The sequence below is a fragment of the Plectropomus leopardus genome, chromosome 14 (assembly GCF_026936395.1).
Source record: "Plectropomus leopardus strain MGB_pleo_1.0 chromosome 14, ASM2693639v1, whole genome shotgun sequence".
Classification (NCBI taxonomy): domain Eukaryota; kingdom Metazoa; phylum Chordata; class Actinopteri; order Perciformes; family Serranidae; genus Plectropomus; species Plectropomus leopardus.
The window spans coordinates 8,615,689-8,630,865 of NC_142189.1; the positions used below are offsets into that span (position 1 = coordinate 8,615,689).

The following is a 15,177-nucleotide window of genomic DNA, read 5'->3' on the forward strand; positions in this document are numbered from 1 at the left end:
TCTCCCTGCTACAGAATTAGTGATCCTAAGAGCACATACAGGCCTCCTCTGTCAGTCCACTTGTTTTGCAGGTATGATTGCATCAACTGAAACACTGAATGAGTGAATAAATACATAAATAAATAAAAGATGTATTAAAAATTAAATTAAATACTATAATTAATCGATTACTTATCACCCCTAATTTCCGTAGAACTTTAGCACACTATCATTACAAAATTTATTAGACACATCTTACAGCTTATTTTTTAGAATTGGTTTTATTTATGTTTTTTTAAAGCAATCAATTCAGAGCAGGATTAAAATTGATTTGTAACTAAATATATTTTTTGGAACAGGAATATAGTTTAGAAAAGCAAAGACACTATATACACTCGATAATATCTCACTGATAACTTATCTAAGATGTAAAATAACTAAATATGTCAATAAATATTAATATTTTTTTTCTAACATTATAATACTGAGTGAAGTTCATTAAGTAAAAACAACACATACATCAGTCCTTCCTCCTGTCCTCACTGTCCTGCCTGTTGTGTGCTACCTGTCTGCCTGTCCTCACTGTACTGCCTGTCCTGTCCTCACTGTAATGCCTGTCCTGTCCTCACTGTAATGCCTGTCCTGTGCTACCTGTCCTCACTGTACTACCTGTCCTCACTGAACTGCCTGTCCTGTCCTCACTGTAATGCCTGTCCTATGCTACCTGTCTGCCTGTCCTCACTGTGCTACCTGTCCTCACTGTACTACCTGTCCTCACTGTAATGCCTGCCCTGTGCTACCTGTCTGCCTGTCCTCACTGTGCTACCTGTCTGCCTGTCCTCATTGTGCTACCTGTCTGCCTGTCCTCACTGTACTACCTGTCCTCACTGTACTGCCTGTCCTGTCCTCACTGTAATGCCTGTCCTCACTGTAATGCCTGTCCTGTCCTCATTGTACTGCCTGTCCTGTGCTACCTGTCTGCCTGTCCTCACTGTACTGCCTGTCCTGTGCTACCTGTCTGCCTGTCCTCACTGTACTGCCTGTCCTGTGCTACCTGTCTGCCTGTCCTCACTGTGCTGTCGTTACTTACAGCCTGCAGCGGGCAGAGAGAGTTTACAACAATTTGACTAATTTAAACGTTCATGGCAAGCTAAGAAAAGATGTACACGACAGCTTTCTTTTTAGCTTGATCATAAAACGTAGCCGTACGCTGTGGATGTGAATTAGGACGGCAGACCGGAGTTGTCCTTTAAAAAAACAAACAAAAAACGTCAGGTCTCCAGTGCAGCCCCCTCGGTAATACTCCAACACAGTCCTGTCGGTGCCCACACAGCCGCTAATATTATTTTCTTGCCAATGTCGACAAGCCATCCGACCATCATGTCAACCAAAACACCAGTTTCTTTTGTTTATTACCCTTTTCAACTTTTCAACCAGCAGTTACTGTCTGGTAAACTCCGCTATAACCCTTACTCTATTACACAAAAGCAACCTGCTAATATTATATTCACAAAAAGCCTCTCATTAACTTTTTTTTTTTTTTTTACTTCTACAACAGTATAAAAACTGGAAAAAATGTATCTAACCAACCAACTTTACATGGTAACTTTACTCTTACCTTAAAGTTAAGTCCATGCATTCCTCTTTCAGGTAGATGTGGTAGAAGTAACCGTGCATTAAATCAGAAGAGCGCGGTACTTTTCTCGGCCGCGACATAACCTCGCGGAAACCGGCGGCGTCAAAATGGCGCGCTTTGTATCGACTGGACTGACCGTTAAGATTTGAATGACAGCGGACGCATCAAATGAATCACGTGGCCGCCGCCACGTAAATCCAACAATAAAATGTTTGTTAATTGATCGAACAGAAGAAGATTCGCTGGAATTACTTAAAATAATCGTGTTAAGGGAAAAAATGCACAATAGCTTGTAATTTTTGTAGAGATAAAAACAAACATTTTTAATGTTAATATCATAGATTTAGATGTGTTACATCTACATCCTACAATAGTTTTTATCAGTGTTTTATATATAATATTTTAGACAATTTGTTTTTACAACTGTGCATAAATATCCCTGTATAATGTAATACTTATTGTAATATATAATATTCTAATATTATGTTAATTTAATTATATTCATATTTTCTTTAATTTGCAAATATATATTTTAATTCCTTTTTAAAAATAACTAAATGATTATTGTTATTACATTAACAATTATTATTATTATTATTATTATTATTATTATTATTATTATTAAAGGATAAAATTACAATGAAAAAAAAGAAAATAAAACTTGCACCAACACTCTATAAACACACATCTACAAAAGGTTAAGAGGTGTAAGTGGATGGAAAATCATCTTATTTATTTTTCATAATTTTATTATTATTTACATTTTTGGATCAGTGATATTGTGTAAATAGCTTAATTTTACACATTTTAGTTATTTCATATTAATACGTTAAAAAAATCGTGGAAAAATAATGTTCATTTGAATAAACAAATTAAATAAATCATAGTATATCATAAAAATATTGTAAAATGTGTATTTTGTGTTGATTTTTTGACAGTTAAACAAAAAGGAAGGTATCAACTAAACAAAAAGTTTTTTAAAAAAGACAATGTTACTGATTTTAAGATTGATTTAATCTAAATTTTTATGACGAATATGTGGCACAGGCAGGAAAATTGGTTCGGTTTAGTCACCGGAAGCATTTTATGGGAGCTTTTATTTTGAAGGGACAGCGTGTTTCCAGCGTCGGTAGCTTCATTGAGGAAATACCGCGAAGACCTCAGGCGACCTGGCTGTGTCGGGACTGAGCTTTATGTCGCTGAGCAGACAGGCAGGAGCTGTTTGACTGTTTAAGTTTCCCTTCTCTCTTCTGTGAGCCGTTTTGTGACCGCCTGTAAATCTGTCCTGAATATTTGGATACAAAAAAGTCCCGAAATTAATTAAAAAATGGACCCACAAGTTGACGGTCAGCAAACAGGTTGGTGGCTTTTTAAACTGTGTACTAAATCTCTGCCGGTGAATGAACTGATTTGATAAATCAACTTTAACTCTTAACTGCCATTTGTATACGATTTATTATCTCATTATTTTATTCTCTCTACATTCAACATAGCCAAATCTCATTCTATTTTCTGCCTCTTAACTTTTTCGTTTCCGTTTTCCCCCCATAACAGAAAACAGCGCTCCAGCTGAATCAACAGGTTCTCCCCGGAGGATGACAAGAAAGCAGACTCTCACCTTAATATCAATGGCGTCTGTAAACTTCAGTTCAATGATTTGCTACTCAATATTAGGTCCATTTTTCCCCAGTGAGGTAAGTCAAAGCACGGCATGTCTAGGTACAAGAGTTTAAGTGTTTGGGCACCAGTTAACCCCTTGAAACCTGGAATGACACAGTTTTCATGTGTTGTGTACGAGAAGGGCGGTGTCATTGGGCAATGAGCAAAAAAATTCCCAAAACTTGTAAGAAATGAGTAAAACATGGCGAGAAAATTCCCCCAAATTGAGTAAAAAAAAAAAGCCCCCATATGTTTAGAAAACTATATGTATGCTTATTGTAGTTATATTTTGTAATTTATGTTATAGATATATATCGATATATCCAAATTTTTTGTAGGTCTTTTTTTTTTTAAACTTTCTTTTTATTTTAATTTTCAGGTAATTTTCTTGTAACTTCTTACTAACTTTGTACTAATTTTTGGGCTGTGTCCTTTTCAGTTGCTCATTGCCTTGTCCCAGTGTTTTTGAAAGAAATCAAATCATTTTGCTCAGGTTTCAAAGTGTTAAGTCACCATTTAACATCAGATAATAGGTTAATTATTAAAGCAAGGCCACCTAGACTAATTCAACAAACTTTGCTGCTACAGTCTAACCTGGTCTGATATGGTGGCTAATTTCCATTTCATGTAATGCAATGGACAGTAACGTTTTCGTATCTGTCTTATCCAAATGATAGCACACTTTAAATAGATACCAATGTGTAACTGACACTATCGAGTCAAGTTTTCAAACATGAATTACTGACTCTTACATTTTATATTTTATATTATATATTATATTATTTTATATATTTATAATTTATCTTGAAAATTATTCTTCGAAGCTAACTCTTTGAAAGAAAAAAATACAGTAAACTGACTAAAAAAACAAATAAAACCTTAATTTAACTGACGTGCTGTTCTGCGGTAAGATGCCTTTCACAAGTATTTAAACCTCTGGAACCTTAGGAAATCCATAATATTTCTTACAAAAACATGGGGGGAAAACTTGAGTAGCAACTTGGTAAGATTTGTCCCATACACTGCTAAAAAAATTAAAGATGACAAGTGAATTACCTGACAGGTAACTTGTGGAGGTAATTCAGTGGTTAGTGTTTGGGAAGCAGATTACAAACACTGCGTGTGTGAACTGATGAGAGGCAGGTGTGCTAGAAGAAATGATAGCAGACAGGTGTGTGTGTGATAAACAGAACCAGAAACCAGGGAAATCAGGGAGGGAGACAACACCTACGAACACAAAAAAACCAAAACACAGGGAGAGAAAGGCAAATAAGAACACAGCGACGAGGAAACAAAATGGAAAACACTAGAAAAAACTCTCAAGTTATGACACTGCTGTAACATAAAATACAGAGAGAGTGCGTGCTTTTAATCCTGATTATTTGCACATCTGCACAAGCCTTTTTAATAACAGAAAATGTTCAGTCTATCACTGTATGCTTAATAAAATACACATTGTTGACTATTCACAACAGTGTTTTGTGATAGCTGCTAACTAAAAGCATGATAAATACCCAGCAAAATACAGTTTTAGTTTAGTTTATCTAAGAGGGCACAGTGTAAATTAATAGATACACATCTTTTGATCTGTGGTCCCCAGGCCGAGATGTTACACAAGACTTCCTAAAATAAAACAAAGGGAAAAAAAGAAAAAGAAACAGGGCATACAGAAAAAAAAAAATACAGGAAATGGCCTTTGGGAGTTTGTTGTGATAACGATACAGTCATATCTGAATTTTTGAGACAAAGTGAAAAGATCTCGAATACTGTTTTAGTATCGATTGTTTATGTGGGGAAAATCAAATCAAATATTACCTTATTTTTGACCAAATACCTCATACGCCAACTATAATAGTGCAACGTGTTTTTGTAGTGGTGACTATTGGGGCTTTCACAAAATGTTTACACAATAATATTTTTGATAAGTAATCATCAGTAATGTGAATTTAATTACAAAGTGGGAAAAGGCAAATAAGCATCAATAACAAGAGCAGTCGTCATTGAAAAACTTGGGCCACAGACTCCCTCAAACAATGCAATTTAAGCACTCATAAAAAATGATAATAACAATATAAAATCACACAAATAGAAACAAAAAAGCGAAATTATATACTTGGTAAAAGGTTGGAAGTTAAAACAGAATAATACAAGAGAAAGAGTAAGAAAACAGCAAAGATGAGGCGGAGCTAAAGACACGGTAGTCGTCCACGGCACCATTATGATATTAAAATGTTTAAAATAAAAGGCTATATTGTCTCATATCATGATATCAGTATGATATTGATATGTATTCAAGCCATATCTTGAATATTTGCAAAGACTGCTGTCAGTGTAGCATGCTCTCTTCTCTGTGCAATAATAAATAAGTAATTTCTACCTTATTCTAACCTTTGAACCTTGAGGAAATTGGTTTTATGTCCTTGGAAACATTGAAAAATGGTTATGAGCAACTTGATATGAAACGTTTCACAAATTGCAAGAAAGATTAGTAAATCTAGAAAATTATTTTTATAAAGCAAAGGAACAACTTTTAGGGAGAAACCTAAAAATATAAGGTGGATTCTGTGTTGTTTTTTTTTAAATGTTGTTTTCTTTTGGTCTTTTTTCAGTTAATATTCTTATACCTTCTCCTAATTTCTTGCCAATGTTTGAGTCATTTCTTCTTTTTGTTGCTCATTGCCTTCTTCCCATGTTTGTAAAAGAAAGCAAACCAACTTGCTCAGGTTTCAAAGAGTTCAAGTAATTATTAGCCCTTTATTTATTGTATGTGTCATATTTAAATATGTAAATAATTACACTATTGCAGAGGTAGCACTTTGAAATTTTATTGTACATTGTACAATTTCTATTCTATTTTTTCTGTCTTTAACTGCATTGTTTCAGTCAGTCACATGTGCAGTAATCAGTTGGATGCTGCTAACAGATGCTTTTCTTAGACTGAATAAAAAGTATTAACAGGTGAAAATGGGAGCCTTTATCCTTCCTCTGTGGACAGAGCACATAATGTACATGTCACTTCAAAGTCTCAACATAAGCCATCACTAGTTCCCTTTAATGTCTCTGTGGCAGTGTCCTCTGAGTGCAATGAATGAGTAATCATGTGCTAACCATCAGAAAGCCTCCCTGAAGGCCTCTGAATAACTCTGTTATACTCACTGGTCTCAGGTAAGGTCAGCTGATGCCCTGTGTAATAACTGCTAAACAAAGGCCACTGGGGGGTAATAATTATGATAAGATATCATCATTAATTCACAGAAACGGCTCTGTGATCTGCCTTTAGTCATCTCATTATATTTTAAATTTATTTGTGTTATTAACATGTCCATATTGGAATTTTTGTTACTTGGATGACGTGAAATAAACTCCTTAGACGAATAAATATTTAACAAGTATGTTTCTACGCAGGCGGAAAAGAAGGATGCCAGTCAAACTGTCATCGGTCTTATATTTGGCTGCTATGCTGTCTGCAATTTAATTGGCTCGTTGGTACTGGGAAAATATGTAAGTCTGTGGCTCTACTTCATATCAGCATGTTAAGTGTGATTTGTTGTGCACATGTACAGTCATTTACTCCCTCTTTTCTCTCAGATTGTCCAAATTGGTGCTAAATTCATGCTTATTATGGGGCTTTTTGTGTCATCATGCTGTACCATTCTGTTCGGGTAAGTTCTGGTGCTGTGTGTTGTGTCAGCAATAATGACACATACAGTTGTAACTCATATCATAAAGCATTTTTTATATATTTAAAGCAATTTCTTTGCTTTTGAAAGGACTCGGGTGAAAACATATCAATTTGGTATGAATGTACATGTACCTGGTGTCTTGTGTCGAGGGTCTAGTGTGTGTGATAATATTGATGTTTTCAGGTTGGCCTAACACCATCCTAGGATAGTACTGTGTACTATCTAATAGATCAAGGTATCATATGTTTGTTTTTGTTAGAGTGAGATTGTAAGTAAAACCCCATGGTGAAAAGAATTTAATCAAATCAAGAAAATTATACAAAAAAAGAAAGGACCAGTGGAGCAACCCTGCTACTGAATAAAAAAGTTGGAACAGAAATTTTCACCCAAAGAAAATCCTGATATGCCCCTTAAAGGTTTAATATGTAACATTTACACATTGTATTATATACTTTGTTAAGTTGTGAACTTCTGTTATCCCAAATGCTTCTAAAAACCCATTGTTTTTAATTTTTTTTGTTTGTTTTTATTGACACTGGGCCAGCCCAATCATGTCATCAAACCTATCGCCCTTTGGCTTCAGTGCCTTCATTAAAAAGCATCATCAAAAAAAAGTGTCAAAATGTTTAAGACAAAATGTGCAAGGGAGACGTAGAGATTTTGGGGCCCTAAATAAGGCTTTAATCTGGACTATTCAGATCTTTTTAGCGACTAGCTGCTCAGAATAAAGTCAGCGGCTCCTCTGATAGCAGCACACCAGCTGTGTATGTCCCTCTCCTCTCTCGCCGTGTGCACGCAGAAAGAACTAAGTAACAACGTAGATCTGCGTTGCCAGGTCATTATGTCCTAAGCCTGTTGTAATGTAAGCCTATGTAGAGCTCAGGAAAAAAAAATCCATTAGAAACTGATACAGAAAACAGAAAAGGCACAAATTTGTGCATAAAAATGTACCAGCATTTAGAAAATAAGGTGTACTCTCCCCAAAATGTTGAAAGAAAAACAAAAAAAAAACCCGAAGTACTTTTATGATATAATATATAAATGACTTATATTTGCGAGATCAGTGGAAGTGGGCTGGTCTGGGCCTAAAACGCCAGGACCAGTTTTTTTGCTCCAGACAGCCCCGATTGTGACCCATTTTTACAGACTTATATATTCAATAAAAGTGAATGCACTTTGGCTGATAGCCGCAAATAGAGTGAAAGTTGGAAAATGCTGAGAGACAAATGCAGACATTGTTGCCCTATGAGGGATTTGTTGAAAGCATGAATAAAACAGAATAATACCATCCTTACCTTTAAGATAATTAGCGATAAAATTAAACATTTAGCACAGTATTGACAATGCACATAGGTATCGGTGAATGTATTATTATTCTCCAATTCATTTGAATGTGGATAAATGCATGTTGGGTTTTAGTCTACATTTTTTTGCACTGTTTGTATTTTGATTCCTGTTTCACATCAATTTATCGTGTTTGCTTTCTTTTCTCGCAGGTTACTCAACCAGGTTCCTGCAGGAGCCGCTTTTATCACTCTGTGCTTTATAGTGAGGTCCATAGACGCTATAGGCTTTGCTGCTGCGATTACCTCCTCGTTTGCCATGACAGCAAAAATATTCCCAGACAATGTGGCGACTGTTTTGGTGAGTGTAGACAGCCCTTGTGCGACTGGTATGTTGTTTAGAGAGAGTCACGAGAAAAACAAAAAAAGCATTATGGCCAGGGTTGTTTTGTAACTCCAATTCCTCCCAGAGTCATGAAAAATAATAAATAGCTTCTGGCACATGCAGAAATTTTATGCTGACCAAATGTATTTTTTAATGTGCTGCTTTTTTGTCCCTTCAGGGTAGTTTGGAGATTTTCACCGGACTTGGTCTCATTGTGGGGCCGCCGGTCGGAGGGTGGTTCTACCAATCATTTGGATACGAAGTCCCTTTTATGCTTCTTGGATGTTTACTATTGGTTATGGTTCCTTTCAACATATACGTCTTGCCAAACATTGGTAGTTTGCAGTTTTAGCATATTAATTGTACATTTTCAATCATTTTAATAATTATTTTTTTCTCAGATTGTAACCGTGAGCTGTGTTTTGTGCTCAGAGTCAGACCCTTCCAAGGATTCGTTTGTCCGACTGCTCACCAAAGGGAAAATCATCCTGATCTGCTTTGTGATATTCACTCTAAGTTCGGGTCTGGGCTTCTTGGATGCCACGCTGTCCCTTTTTGCCATAAAGACGGTAATTTCCTTTCTTCTGATAATGTTTACTATAAAAAGAAAGCTTCATATTAATGAGTTTTCCTCTCTATTGTATGTAGTTTGGTCTCAAAACTGGCTACGTGGGACTCATCATGCTCGGTTTGTCGCTGCCGTACTGTCTGGCGTCACCGCTGATGGGTTATATCACTGATAAATATCCTGTGAGTATGAATGTTAGTGTGGATTATTCTCTCAGAAATGTAAGTTTGTCGTGCCAAACTGAACCCCCCTGTGTGTTTTGGTGTCAATCAGTCCATCAGGCCTTGGTTCATGGTGATAGGAGGCATCGCCACAGCAGCCAGCTTCTGTCTGCTTGGTCCCGTCCCTTTCCTTCACATCAAGAGGTGAGTATGTGGTAAAGATGAAAAAAACAAAGAGCCTCTTCTTTATAGGAATAAATAATCCTTACATGTATATTTAAACACTTAAAATGGGTAAGGTATCGCTACTGCAAGGCAAGTTTATTTATATAGCACATTTATAAGCACCTGACGACTTTACTAAGGGGGTGGGTCAAGACTGTCTCAAAAAATCTTGGTGTCCTGTTTGACCAACATCTGAACCTGGAATCCCATATTACAAAACTCATTCAGTCCTGCTCCTTCTAGTCAAGAAATATTACAAAAGTCAAACCAATATTATCAACAAAAACCTTGGAACTTATAGTGCACACTTTAACCTTTTCCTGTTTAGACTATTGCATCTTACTCTTCTCTTGTATTGCACAGTTTTCCACATCTTGTTCCCAAATGGTACAAAATGCAGCAGCAAGGTTGTTCACCAAAACTAGTCATCAGTCCCACATCACCCCAATTCTTGCCTCTTGTTTTTGGCTTCTGGTTAAATACAGAATTGACTTATCACTTACAAGGCCTTGCAAGGTCTGCATGCATATACAGCTGAGATTTTGGGCCCCATTTCCACTTCAATTATCGGATCAAGGCCTCCTATCTATACCCCGTTCTTATCTTAAATCCAGAGGTGAGCTTTAGCCCATTAGGCCCATTTCTAAAAAGTGCTATATAAATAAAACATTATTATGATTTTAGCAACAAGGCAATTCAAAGTGCTCTACATTTAAAAAAAAATACCGAGAGTCCAAAAGAAACACAATATAAAATGATAATAATAATCCTATTTTTAAAAGGAAACTAAAAACATGTCTCTCCACTTAAGCATTTAACGAGCTCCAACTTAGCTGCTTTGCATTCTGCTTTGCCCTTGCATACTGCTGCACATTTTTAAGATGTATTTTCTGTGATTGTATGCATTTCATGTACTCTATTTTCATGCTTATTTTATCAATAATGTCAGAGGGTTTTATATTTCATTTATTTTATTTTCCATTTTATGTTATGCATTCTGTGCACTAAATTTTTATTGTTATTTTATCTTACTTTTACTAATATGATCAAGTGGATTTTATCCATTTGAAGATGCATTCTATGTATTCTATTCTGATTTTATTCAGTTTTTACATGCAGGTTTTATTATGTCCTTTATTATGTCTTTTATGTGTTCGATGTGAAGCACTTGGTGCATTTAATTTCCTTCTTGTAAAGCATGTCGGGCTGCATTTCCTGAATGAAAGGTGCTATACAAATAAAGTTTATTATTATGATAACAATAATAATGATTTACAAGTTAAAGAACAGAAAATAAAAACAAGCTAAAAAATGACTAAAGCTAAAGCTGTCGGTATTGTGTCCGTCCACCTCTATGTTAAGAGCCGTGTGCAGACAATCCCGGCTCAGCCTCTGAATCAGAAATATGCTCTAAATATCACATTAAGCTCATTTCAATCTAGATTTAGTAAAATAAAATGAAAGGGATAGCAGCAGATGGAAGAAAAGCTTTGTTGCGACATGGCTTGGTGCATTGATCTGAGTGATGTTTGTATCATGATGTATTCATTATGTATTTATATGTGAAGTGAATTACTTATCTTTTGAATCCTGGACTATGTATAAAATAGTAAAAAAAGTAAATAAATGAAAATAACTAATATTAACATAATAAAATGAATAAATACATAAATCTAGATTTAGGACTTGAATCTATAATAGAGTATTAATTCACTTCATCATTTCTAGTATTTCCTCCAACACGATCAGTACTCCGTAGGTAGTGCATTGCTTTGTGTGCTACTTCCTATAGGTCACCAGCACTAACTTGTATTTTTAATGTTTTTGTTTGTGTGTTTACATGTGTAGTCAGCTGTGGTTGCTGATCCTCATGCTTGGTGTAATTGGGTTTTCTCTGGGTATGACTGCAATCCCCACGTTTCCTGAGATCATCACATGTACACAGTGAGTGGCTTCACATGTTGTGCAATTACATTCATGACCTCCAGTTTTTACTCACATAATGTGTGGTGAAACATTGTTTTCTTCTTTGCAGAGAACTAGGATACGAAGAGGGGCTCAGCACTCTTGGGATGGTCTCTGGGCTGTTTGGGGCATTTTGGTCCTTGGGGTAAGTCCGACTGGTTTTTCACAACATCTAAAAGCTGTTCAGCATCCTGAAACTAGAGAAAAATACAATAGCTATGAAATTTCACTGCTTTGTATGTATTTCTAAGAGCATATTTATGTTCCCATGGTCTTGCGCTTCCCAGTGCAGTATTCTGGTAACACACACTAACCCTCCCATTATGGTCAGGTCAAATTTCCCCACTCTGGTCACTCCCTACACTTACTAGCTTTGGTTTGCTCTCGCATATCAGTTATCAGGACTTGTAACAACCAAGAGCCATAAAAGGGTTAAAATGTATGAATAAGAATGTGTAAAGAGGTTTAGGCCCATTTCCAAAACATTTTTCCTGACCTTAACTTGGGTGGAGACATTGTAGATTGACCTAATTTTAATTCCTTATTTTCCTAATCTTAACCCTTTAAAACCTGGATCAACATCACTTTTCTTGTGTCGCATTCAGACATATTCATTAACATATTTTTAAAATTGAATTTGCTTTCTTTTGAAAACATTGGGATTGCAAGGAATTAGTATATTTAGGATTTTTTTTTAAAAAGCAAGGAAAAAATGTCCAAAGACTATATTCTATGTTTATAGTAATCATTAGTTTCTATTTAAAATTATTTTACAGAATTATTATTATTGTTTTAATTATTTTATTTATTTATTTACTATTTTGTCTTCCCCCCTTTAAAAAAAAAAAAAAAAAAGATTTATGTATTTATTTATTTAATTATTTAGTTAAATAATTTTGGTGTCATTTCTTCCAAAGTTGTTCATTGCCTTTTTCAGTGTTTTTTTTTATAGAAATGAAGCCAATTTCCTCAGGTTTCCATGGGTTAAATTCTTTGGACATGGGAATGTTTTGGTGTTTTTAACAGGGAACTTTTAAAGTGTTTTTTAGCCCTGAGGTAACCTGTCTGGAAATGGCAGTAATAAACTACTATAGATTTTCAATCCACAATCAATATAACATTATGTTGAACAAAAAATACTTCATTATTGTCCACGCCCATATTTTTTTAGTCTCTTTTAGAGATAAGAACTGAAAATGAGTTGAAAAAAGTGAAATAATTACATTTTCATGGTGTCTGTGCTGCTTTGTTTATTCACTGTGTCAATGAAAACAACAATAAATCCAGCCATGAAGGTTTCCTTACGCAGAAAGATAATCCCGACCGCTATGATAGCTGCATCCGTGCATAACTCCTAAATGTTCAGACAAGTGTCATAGTGTAGTATTTGGGTACTTGTGATGCTTTAGAAAGCAGAACAGGGGCAATAGTCTGGAAATGGAGATATTTTTCTATACTCCATTTCCATACTTATGTGGATCTGGAAATTATTAAAATCAAATTTTATACTTTTCCATACTGTGTAGAAATCCTAGAGTCATGATAATCTTCCAACCTAACCCATGCCATAATAAGCAAAATCAAAGCTGGGGAACATCTCTTTCCAGTGGCCTTTATGTGTCATATAGAGCCGGGGAACATAGGACTCTGAGAATGCCCCCCTCATTTCCTGCCCTTTGATTTCTAATGTTTTGATTGTGATTTTAGGATGTTTTATGGCCCGACAGTGGGCGGCCTTATCACGCAACATCTGAACTTTGAGTGGGCAGCAGCAGTCCAAGGAGGCTTGACATTTTTGGCTGTAAGTATCAGTTTGTGTATGTTCTTGGATGACAATCAATGGTGGAAAAAGGTCAATTTATCTCACTTATTGGCATATTAGCATTCTTATTGCCACGTGGTATTGAAGGATTACAGTTTACAACCATGTTATCATCTGATTTTCAGGCCTGTCAATTTTTCTCAGTGTGACAGAGACAGCATGAACGTGTGAAATTTGCCACTTCTCTTGCATGGCATTTATTTATGGATGGAGAAAAATATAATTACAAGCTCAGTAATCATTCAGGGGTTAAACACACCATGAAAATTACCTTTTCTTAGCAATTACACACATGAAACTCAGTGACCACTCTGTCCTCAGGCCTTCCTCCTCGGTCTGCATTACCTCTGTCATCGACCACAGCAACAAAGGTAATCATTAACCTCAAATAAAGATAATCATGTCATATATTTGGATGCCTGATATCTTAACATCCCCTCTAACACTCACTTTTATCTTTGATTTAAAGTCTTCGAGAAGACAGCAAACGACCAGATGAAAGCACTCCTCTCCTGACCGAATGAAGCAACGTGTGGATGGACGCCACACCGAAAAACAAGGTCTTAAAGGGATAGTTTGGATTTCTTGCAGTGGTATTGTATGGGGTACTTATCAATAGACAGGATATTACAATTTTACAAACTACAAAAGTCACTGAATTTCACAATGATGTTTTCCAGGCCTGGAAAAGTTATGGGATAAGGAAAAAATCACTGAAAGTTTTGGAATAGTTATTGAATTATTAACCATTTAAAATGAGCAAATTTGATTGATTTATTTAAAAAAAAAATGGGAAGAAAGAACTGAGTAACTTAAAAGAAAATACCCCCAAAATAGCAAGAAATTAGTACAAAATAATACAAAAAAATGACCAGAACATTTGCATTAGAAAAAACGAGAAATGTAAAAAAAAAACAAAAACAAACAAGGAATTGAACAAATACGTAAAATAATAATAATGTGATGCAATTTTAAATTTTTATACTCATAAATATATAGTTTACTCAACATTTTACCCCAGTTTTTTAAATTAATTTGCTTAACCTATTAATTTCTGCAGTTTGCAGGATATTTCTTTTTAACATTTTAAAAATACATTTTACCTGCCCTTGTACACAGCAGTACATTGCTTAGCTCCTGTGGTAGTTTCCATCCTACTTCTCCAAACTGGGGGTGTGCTGACTGACATTTACTGTAACAATACACAGAATATGAATAATTATCTCATTCAACCCCACTTCAAAGAATCCTAACTGCTCCTGTAATGTTTTAATGTATTAATTGCGTTTTAACATTTTTAACTTGTACATTTGTGGTGTTGCAGAAACTGCAGCCTAAAATCAAGGCGGTACAGCTATATTACTGATTTTAAGTTTGTATAGTACAATTCAAATGTATTATTAAATACTGTGCATTGTGTTATATGAATGCAACATGAGCCAATATAGTCAACCACTGTAAAGTCCAGGTCACAGACTAAATGTGCCTTTTGTTGTGAAACTCTGCTGCGTTAATGATCTTAGTTTTCTTCATCACATGACCTGGATTTCATGTTGAAGTTAAACAAGTCAAGAGCCACTGACCATGTTCATGTTGAGATGAAGAAAATAAACCTTTTATACTATAGTCTGTGAAGTGATGTATTAGGGATCAGCAATATATTGATATAATTTCATGAGATAAGCGTTGTATATTTGTTTTTTACAGTAAAATGTTAATTTCTTAACTCACCCGACTCCCCTAGCTGTTTATTTACAGCTATTGCTATTATTTACCCTTATCTACTTAGTCATTGTATCTACATTTCTGAT

The 15,177-nt window shown here is 35.3% G+C and overlaps 1 protein-coding gene and 1 long non-coding RNA gene across 3 annotated transcripts in view; one reads left to right on the top strand and one right to left on the bottom strand.

The window, feature by feature from the left end:
• Positions 1-3,363, bottom strand: part of LOC148187419 (uncharacterized) — an 18,330-nt gene extending 14,967 nt beyond the window's left edge. The window contains exon 1 of one of the 2 annotated variants that reach the window (XR_015778772.1): positions 3,234-3,363. This is a non-coding gene — a long non-coding RNA (uncharacterized LOC148187419). Of the gene's footprint in view, positions 1-1,597; positions 2,223-3,233 lie in introns of those variants that run through there. The other variant, XR_015778773.1, reaches the window with a different exon arrangement.
• slc18b1 (solute carrier family 18 member B1) lies at positions 2,833-14,992 on the top strand. Its single transcript, XM_042500762.2, has 14 exons — positions 2,833-2,973; positions 3,170-3,309; positions 6,680-6,775; positions 6,863-6,936; positions 8,454-8,601; positions 8,804-8,960; positions 9,058-9,194; positions 9,274-9,375; positions 9,467-9,558; positions 11,428-11,523; positions 11,615-11,689; positions 13,252-13,345; positions 13,688-13,737; positions 13,836-14,992. The coding sequence occupies exons 1-14, from the start codon at positions 2,943-2,945 to the stop codon at positions 13,888-13,890; spliced, it is 1,347 nt and encodes a 448-aa protein (XP_042356696.2). The 5' UTR covers positions 2,833-2,942; the 3' UTR covers positions 13,891-14,992.
• Positions 14,993-15,177: the final 185 nt, after the last annotated feature.

Bases quoted from the DNA above. Each gene is read 5' to 3' on its own strand.
- slc18b1 (XM_042500762.2), top strand. From the start codon at position 2,943: ATGGACCCACAAGTTGACGGTCAGCAAACAG. The intron at 3,310-6,679 runs GTAAGTCAAAGC...GTTTCTACGCAG, and splicing joins GTCCATTTTTCCCCAGTGAG to GCGGAAAAGAAGGATGCCAG. The intron at 6,776-6,862 runs GTAAGTCTGTGG...CTTTTCTCTCAG, and splicing joins CGTTGGTACTGGGAAAATAT to ATTGTCCAAATTGGTGCTAA.